Consider the following 9,059-nt stretch of genomic DNA (forward strand, 5'->3'; position numbering starts at 1 on the left):
TTTTCTTCTTTTTTGAGGAAAACCTGTATTGCTGTGAACTTCCCTGTAAGAACTTCTTTTGTGGCATCTCATAGATTGTGAATGGTTGTGTTTTCATTGTCATTTGTCTTAAGATATTTTTTAATTCTCCCCCCCCCGCCTTTTTGTCCTTTTGTCTTTTCTAGGGCCGGACCAGCAGCATATGGAGGTTCCCAGGCTAAGGTTCTAATCAGAGCTGTAGCTGCCAGCCTACACCAGAGCCATAGCAACACCAGATCCGAGCCACATCTGCGACCTATGCTGCAGCTCACGGCAATGCCAGATCCTTAGCCCACTGATCGAGGCCAGGGATCGAACCCACAACCTCATGGTTCCTAGTCGGATTTGTTTTGCCACGATGGGAACTCCTTAATTTCCCTCTTGATTTCCTCATTGACCCATTGGTTTTTAATAGCGTGTTGTTTAGTCTCCATGTAGTCAGTTTCTTCTCATTTTTTTTCCTTTGGTTAGTTTCTAGTTTCATGTCTTTGTGGTCAGAGAACATGCTTTAAATAATTTCTCTTCTCTTAAATTTGTTGAGGTTAGTTTTGTGCCCCAGTATGTGGTCAGTCCTTGAGAATGTTCCATGTGCACTTGAAAAGTATATATATTCTAATTTTTTTAGATGTGATGTCCTGAAAATATCAATTAAGTCTGTTCTGTTGTGTCATTTAGGATCTCTGTTGCCTTATTGGGTTTCTGTCTTGAGAATCTGTCCGTTGATGTGAGTGGGGTGTTAAAGTCTCCTACTGTCATTGTATTCCCATCAGTTTTTTCTTTTATGTCTGTTAGTATTTGTTGTATGTATTTGGGTGCTCCTGCATTAGGGGCATATATATTGACGAGTGTGATAGCCTTTTCTTGGATTGATCCTTTTATCATTAAATAGTGTCCTTTGTCTTTCTTTATGGCCTTTTTTTTTTTTTTTTTTTTTGTCTTTTTGCCTTTTCTAGGGCCGCTCCCTCCGCATATGGAGGTTCCCAGGCCAGGGGTCCAATCGGAGCTGTAGCTGCCGGCCTACGCCAGAGCCACAGCAACGCGGGATCCAAGCCTCGTCTGCAACCTACACCACAGCTCAAGGCAATGCGGGATCATTAACCCACTGAGCAAGGCCAGCTATTGAACCGCAACCTCATGGTTCCTAGTCAGATTCATTAAGCACGGAACCATGACGGGAACTCCCTGGCCTTTGTTTTAAAGTCTTATTTTGTCTGATATGATATTGTAACTGCCACTCTCCTGTCTTTTCCATTCATACGAAATATCTTTTTCCATCCCCTCACTTTCAGCTTATATGTGCCTTTTGAAGGCAGCATGTTGCAGGCTCTTGTTTCTTTGTCCAGTCTGTCACTGTGTGTCTTTTGATTGGAGCATTTGGTCCATTGGCATTTAAGGTAATTACTGGTAAATATGTATTTATTGCCATTTTAAACCTTGTTTTCCATTTGATTCTATGCTCCTCTTTTGTTCCTTTCTTTTTTTGGTTGGATGATTTCCTTTTATGTTATGCTGTATCCTCTTCTTTTTTAGCTTTTGTGAATGTGTCATTTAGTTTTGACTTGTGGTTGCCCTGTTTTGCAAGTATGTTAACCCCTTCCTATAACTGCTTGCTTTAGCCTGACAGTCGTATGGGCTCAAACACGTTCTTAAAAAAAGAGTGTAGATTTTCTTTCTTCCCTTCCCCACATTTTATGAGTTTGATGTCCTTTTTTACGTCCTCATGCTCATCCTTTGGCTGTTCCTTGTGTTTATCATCTCTCTTCCAAGCAGGTTTGTTTCCCTTTTAGGTCTGTGTGCGGGCTTACTCAGGCAGTCGCTTTCCAGTGGTGATCCTCCCTCCTGCAGCTTCATACTTCCCTCCTATTTGGAGGGGACGTTTCAGTTTTTCTTTTAGAATGGGTTTAGTATTGCTGTATTCTTTTAGTTTTTGTTTATTGGAGAAATGCTTTATTTCTCCTTCTATTTTAAATGATATTCTGGCTGGGTAGAGTTTCTAGGCAGCAAATTTTTCCCTTTTAGAACTTTGAATATATTTTCCTGCTCTCTTCTGGCTGGCCTGTAATGTTTATGGGGGTTCCCTTATAATTAAGTCTTGGTGTTTCTCTTGCTGCCTGTAGAATCCTCTCCTTATCTTTAACTTTTGCCATTTTAGTTATAACATGTCTTGGTGTGGGCCTGTTCGGGTTCACCTTGTCTGGGGCCTCCGGGCCTCCTATGTCTCAGTGTCTGTCTCCTTTCGGTTTGGGAAGTTTTCAGCCACAGTCTTTTCAAATGTGTTTTCAGTCCCCCGTTCCTTCTCCTTCTGGAATCCCTAGTGTGTGTGGATTGGCCTGTTCTGTATTTTCCCATGGATCTCTTTCATTGCTTGCATGTCTTTTCCTTTGTTTTCTGTCTGCTGTCCTGACGGGGTGATTTCCCTTGTTCTGTCTTCCCGCCCACCGCCCGGCCACATAGCCCTTCCTCTGCTTTGCTCACTCTGCTCTTCAGTGCCTTTAACTCAGCTTGCATCTCTGCAAGTGAATTTTCTAATTTTTCTTGGCTCCTCATATTTCCTAGTTCCTCTCTAAAGGAATATGCATTACTCTTCCCATCCGTTCGTAATTCCTTCACATCCGCTCCTAACTCCTTCCGAAGTCTCACTGTCCCCTTTTTGAACTCAGTGTCTGTTAGACTGCAGAGGTCAGTTTTGTCATTTGCTCCTTCAGGGGAATTCTCCTGTTCTTCAAACTGGGAATGGTACCCGAGCTTCTTCATTTTGTGTATGTTTTTCTTAATTCTCTTGAGTTTAGGGAAAACCACTGCTGTAGACCTGGAGGGCTGTTTATATGTGAGGGCACCCTGGGTAGTTTGTGAGGGCTTATGGTTTTTTCTTTGGCACGAGGGCTGCTTTTGGTTTGAATGCTTGCTGTCTCTTTCCTCAGTGTGTGCAGGCTGTTATCCTCTCGACGGGGGCTTGCTGGCGTCTGGCCTGTGCATGTTTCCAGGCAGATGGAGGCAATGGGCAGGACCTATAACCAGTGCCTGGTTACTGGCCCTTGACAGTGGCAAGCACCCACGGGGAGGTGACGCAGGCTGCTCCTGGTTGCAGGGCCCAGGGAAGTGGCCGTAACTTCAGATAGGTTGAGGTGGTGCCCAGAGCCTTTGGCAGTGGCAGCAGCAGGGCTTGAGCGTGCTCAGGGGAGTGAGAGCAACCGTGCGTGGGTGGAGCTTTGTTGCAGTGTCCTCCTCTGCACAGCCCTGAGGTGACTGGGGCCGCAGGTGGTCCCTGTTCACGGACCACTGGTGGCAGTGGGCCACACCGGCCTCTGGGGTCTGAGATGGCTGTGGCAGTTGGCCCCTGTTGCCCTTATCCTGCATAAGAGGTGCCCTGCCTCCCATAGCCCACGCAAGAGGTGCCCCGCCACCCGAGCGCCTGGGCTTGCACAGAGAAAGATGTTCCTATGGCTGTCCTGCCCCACGTCTCTCACCGCCCCCAGCAACGGCACCTTGCTTCTCCTGCAGGCCTAGGCCTCCCGCCACGCTCCCTCAGCTGTGGCACACTGCTCCCTCGTCCCTCAGGCTGTCTCCACGCAGCCAGCCCCAGTCCTCTCCCCAGAACTGACGTCCAGAGCCTGAGCCTTGGCGCCCAGCCCCGCCCAAGCATCTCAGGCTGTGCTGTCCAGGGGCAGTGGTACCAGCGGTTGTACCAGTGCTCCCTCTGCTTTGCCCTCCTCGGTCCGGCTGCTGTGCGTTTCTCCAAGGCATTGGGGTTCCCTCTCCACCTCGGCTGATCTCCCCTTCAGTTAGGTGGCCTCCCAGGATGCAGATTCCTTTACTTTTTCACTGCTCCCTCTCAGGAGTTCTGGCCCCATCCTGATTCCTTTTTTTGTTTCTCTCTCGTCTCTCTCCTTTTTCCCCTTTTTTCTACCCAGTTATGTGGAGGGTTTCTTGTCCTTTTTGGAGGTTAAGTGGCGCTGAGCGGATGTTCTGTGAGAATTGTCCTGCCTGTAGGTGGGTTTGGGGTGTGTTTGCGGGAGAGGTGAGCGCTGCGTCTTACTCCTCTGCCGTCGTGGTCCCTCACATGCCTCCTCCCTCTTTTCTGTTTTGCATTAGGACGTAATGTAATTAACATTTTGGAGCTCTTATACTTGATACTTGATGGCTGCTGTCAGTGAACGCATATTAACTTAAGAATCTTTTGAAATACTATTTTGAGGAGTTCCCGTCATGACTCAGTGGTTAGGAAATCCGATTAAGAACCGTGAGGTTGCAGGTTCGATCCCTGCCCTTGCTCAGTGGGTTAAGGGTCTGGCGTTGCCATGAGCTTCGGTGTAGGTTGCAGACGCAGCTGGGATCCCGCGTTGCTGTGGCTCTGGCCTAGGCCGGCGGCTACAGCTCCGACTCGACCCCTAGCCTGGGAACCTCCACATTCCGAGGAAGTGGCCCAAGAAATGGCAAAAAGACAAAGAAAAGAAAAAAAGAAAAAGAAAGAAAAAATGCTCTTTTGAAATGCTATTTAAATGAGATCTCTGTTTTCCATCTGCACACGTCACAGAACACACTTTTAATCGCTGGTGCTCCGTGTAGCTCTCTTACCTTCTGCAGCTCTTTCCTGTCACTTTGTACTTGTAGTCACTTCGTTAATCAGCTAGGACACACCTGGGTCTGCTTTGAGGCTGAGAAGAGCAGGGCAGTGGAGAGAGCCTCTACTGGAAAGCGCCGGGGTTAGGAGAATGGATTCCAGCCCTAGCCGTTTCAGACTGATGGGTCTTTGGGCAGGTCAGCTTCGCCTTCTGAGCCTCAGTTTCCTCATCCATAAAATGGGGGTCGTCCCTGTCTTGCCTTCGTCGTGGTCTTAGAGGGAGGCTCAGCTGAAGCAATGGAGGTGAAGATACTCTTGGCATGCAGTGAGGTACGTTACATCAGCGACAGGCGTGACTTGCCTAGAAGCTTCCAGAGAGTTCAAGGCTGTGCCAGGATCAGTACCAGGGCACCTCCACTTGGCCCGGCACCTGCACTCAGCCTGTTACATCAGCGACAGGCGTGACTTGCCTAGAAGCTTCCAGAGAGTTCAGGCTCTGCCAGGATCAGTACCAGGGCACCTCCACTTGGCCCGGCACCTGCACTCAGCCTGGCACCGTATTGAAAATCCAGCGCCCCCTTTTGGTAGAGTGTTAACATCTGAAAGGAGTGATTTTTTTTTTTTTTTCCTTTTTTTTCTTCCTCTCTTTCCCTGCTTAATTTAATCTTAGGTAGCAGTTAGATTTTAATGCTTGTTTGTAATAGGTTTTGCTTCTTCCTTGTTTTCATTCTGATTAGGAAACCTGTACATGGACTCCAGGCAAAATCTCCCTCCTTCGGTGATGCCAACCCCTGGATATCCTCACATCCCACAGGCACTTAGCACTCCCGGAACAACGATGGCAGGTAATTGGGGCTGTGGTGTGGTGGGTACGCAGAGTGGGATATTGAAAGGCTTCAGGGGTCCCGGCAGTGGCGGAGGCGGCCGCAGGCGTGAACGCCCTGCTTCGGAGGGATGGGATGCGGAGACCTGTGGAAGGGAAATCCTCCGGTGGGTCGCGGAAGCGTGCGCGTGTTGGGCCTGTGTTCCGTTTCCGTCTGCCTCCCTCCTCTGCCCACGTCGCCGCTGACGTCGCCGCCTTCCTTCCAGGCCATCACGGAGCCTTGAACCAGCAGCACGTGATGCCGTCCCAAGCCTTCCAGATGCGGCGCGCCCTGCCCCCGGATGACATCCAGGATGACTTTGACTGGGACTCCATCGTGTAGAGTTTGTTTCCCGAGGCGCCAGACCCAGCGCCACCTTTCTGTGCGGGGAGGGACGTTTGGGGAACACAGTTGAGGAGACAGAGTCGCTCATCATTTTACCGATGTTAGTGAAGTTTCTTTGAAGACAATCAAGAAGAGTTTAGCCGGATGGCGTACTGCTTTTATCTGACCCAGACGAGTACTGCGTGTCCGTCTCCCTGCCAGCTGCCCTCTGTAGCTCCGGACTGTTGTGTGGTTTGAACGGCTTTTGCATATTTGTGTCAGTTTGATGTCGACCACAAGTGCCAGACTGATTTTTCAGACAGAGCCTGTTTTGCTCCCAGCAGTTTATAGATGCCTACGTGTAAATACATGTACAAAAATGACCGAGAGGCTTCAGTTTTTTCCAGTTGGATTATTATGTCTGGAAAAGGCAGTTACCGTGAGTTTGGGTTCCTTGTTAGGCTGTTTTCTGCAGGATGCTTTTCACTGACGGAGGCAGCTGAAAGGACGTAGATTATTTCAAAGCCCAGTCCCCTTATTTAATCTCTTTCAGAAGTAGGAGTGCTGAGTTCTACGCAGCAGGTCGGAGAACTCAGGCTTGGATAGTCTCCAGACAGTCCAAAGGGGCTGTGGTTCCTGGTAGCACAAAAACTGACCGAATGTTTTTTGATGCCCGGAGGATTCTAGAGTCGATGTTGTGCTTTGTCAGCGGCTGCTTTTCGAAATCCACATCGTGTGACAGTTCTAAAGGTGTGCTTGCTTAGAAGCTGGGCATCGCTTGGCACTTAAAACAAATCAATGTCTCCACATTCACTTATGTATTTATTATTCAGAAGTGTTATTTTAATATTTATTGCTGTCTTCTGTGAATACTCAGCGCCTATTGGGTATATTGAGGAGAAATGCAGTGTCTGAAAGCACAGAATTATTTTTCTTGATAAGAGTTTACAGACAAGACAATCAGAGATTGTGTCATTCTCTTTATCGTTACTCTTCCGCCATGTGAGTGTATTTCTCTATCTTCCTGCTGATTGAGACTTACTAGCTAAATAGGATTTTCTGGAATTTGAATCAGAGTTCACTTGGTCAGCAGAACAGCAAGTTTCCCACTCATTCGGTTTCCGTTTAGGAAGCACTGAAAGGAGGGTAGAGCTGCATGTGGGTTGTGTTTGCCTCCGTCTTCAGCGTAGTTGCCGTCGAGAGACCTGCTGTTTCTCCAGTCCTGGGTGTCTGTGTGTGCATGACGTTTGGGTCCTTTCTTTGAAATGCAGCCTGCCTCTTCGGGGTTCTTATTAGTTGTTTTTGTTTTGTTTTATATCGTATCACAGTTACTTTGCATGGATTGATTGTCTTAGTTTTCTAGAAATGGGATTTCTTTTTTAAATGAAGAGATTTTGAATTTGTTCTTTAGACCACAAAAAAAAAAAAAAAAATTTTTTTTTCCCAGTTCTAGTGAGGAAACGGTATGTTCCATCAAATCAAGGAGTAATAACTGCTCACTGGTTGCTTTTTAGCATCTCTGGTCTTGATCAGCCAAGCTTATTTAAGTCACTTTAATTACCCTTTAGTGATTCCGTGGTTGAGTAATCTCGACTTGAACTAAACAGACGTCTGTGTGTGTGTGTGTGTGTGTGTGCGTGTGCGTGTGTGTGCTTGTGGATGCGTGTGGGTATTTTTTTAGTAGAGGGTGGCCTTGAATGAATCACTGGGAAGCTATAACCATGGCAAAGGCCGGCGAGCTGGGGAGAAAGGAAGGGCTTTATGTTCCTGTGGTTGGGACCTTGCTTGGTGTGAAGAAGGAAGCTCAGTTCCAGCCCCTTGGATCAGCGAATATCAGAAGATTCTGGAAAGGCAGCCAATAGGCCCTTCTCAGATGGATCCGAGGTGAGATGAGATAGCAGCCTGCAGAGTAAAGGCTTGAAGAGGGGGGGTGGTTCTCAGTAGTCTGCTTAAGTCACTGTTCTCTAGATACCAAATAGCTGTTGTGAAACTTTCCGTTGTGTGGATAGCAGCGTGCACTTTAAACAGTTTGGTATTAGAATGCAGTTGCTCGTGCTGAGTGACTCCAGCAGAAACCACTGGTGAAGACTCTACAAGTTGTGTGAAGCTCATTTCCCATTTGGCAATCATTTACTGATCTGCAGGGATCAGTATTTTTGTGAGAACTGAAACTTAGCATGAATGGCCCTGGAGGCAGAGCCTCCAGCCAGACCCATCCCTCCCTTGTGATGCACGTGGTGTCCGGGGAGCCCAGGACAGGCCTTTCTCAGTGGGCTCCAGCCAGCCGGGCTACCTGGTGAGGCAGTGCATCAGTCCCAGTGGTGATGCTAATGCAGAGCAAGTTCTGTCCTGGGCTTAAATTGACTGAAGACTTTTGGGGGGAAGAATCATAACTGCATATAATCAAACAGGGGTACTCTGTCCAGGAGAATAATCCGACTGGCATTTGTGGCAGTTTCTGAAACGTCAATGTATTCATGTGTGTTCTTGTAAATACCTGTCTCTCCGATGTCCTTTGAAGTGGGAGGGAATCAATCTGGGGATTATTTCAAATGGAATAGAGTATTTTGATATTGTTCATTCAGAGGGTGATGTGTACATATCTATATTGTATATATGTGATGAAAATGCATTGGCTTTTTGTGCAAACACAATCTGCTCTCTGTACTGCTGTTGGACAGTCAGTGTTTTAATGTTTCTACCGTTTTGCTATTGCACGATTTCATAACGGCACCCATTCTTTGTAACTGTTTAGTGCTGTAAAGAAATATTCCAAGTGTCATTAGGATTGTTGCTGCCAGTGATATGCATGAATGGCACTTAAAATAAATATATCATGTTAACTCTATTCACAACACCAGTTGGTCTGAGTCATTTGCCGCAGTTGAGGGAACAAGATTGGAGCTTGTCCAGATGCAGAGCGCCTGCAGTCCGCCATCCCTGGGGATCTTGGAGGTTGTGTCCCATGTGCTGCTCCTCGGAACGGTCACGTTGCTATTTGTTGAAGAGCTCTGAGCCTCATTTTCCTCGTTTACAGTGCCTGTAAAATGAGAATAATACCTCCTAGAGTTGTAGAGGGTTAAATTAACTAAGGCATTTAAAACAGCAGCCGGAACATGAAAAGTCCTCACTCTGTGCGCCAGGTGCTGTGCCAAGTGTTGTTGCCCTCGTCGCACGCGTGTCAGGGAGAGGCGTAGGGTAGTGGCCACCCCAGGTCCTTTGTTGGCGAGTGGCAGAGCCGAGGTCTGAATCCAGGTCCTCTGAGCCCAACGGCTTTGACACCTTCCCTACTT

The 9,059-nt window shown here is 47.6% G+C and overlaps 1 protein-coding gene across 18 annotated transcripts in view; it reads left to right on the forward strand.

Annotated features, from left to right (window-relative positions):
• Positions 1–8,614, forward strand: part of FOXJ3 (forkhead box J3) — a 140,577-nt gene extending 131,963 nt beyond the window's left edge. For all 18 annotated transcript variants that reach the window (XM_021096929.2, XM_021096935.2, XM_084965479.1 and 15 more), the window contains 2 exons: positions 5,317–5,424; positions 5,669–8,614. In XM_021096929.2, coding sequence (XP_020952588.1) covers positions 5,317–5,424; positions 5,669–5,784 — 224 coding nt within the window. In that variant the 3' untranslated portion in view covers positions 5,785–8,614. The remainder of the gene's footprint in view (positions 1–5,316; positions 5,425–5,668) is intronic.
• The last annotated feature ends 445 nt before the right edge of the window (positions 8,615–9,059 follow it).

This window comes from Sus scrofa, chromosome 6 (genome assembly GCF_054392235.1).
Source record: "Sus scrofa isolate SSC_HxYL_T2T_F1_AM1 chromosome 6, Sscrofa_HxYL_maternal_Yorkshire_Landrace_v2.0, whole genome shotgun sequence".
NCBI classification, from domain to species: Eukaryota; Metazoa; Chordata; class Mammalia; order Artiodactyla; family Suidae; genus Sus; species Sus scrofa.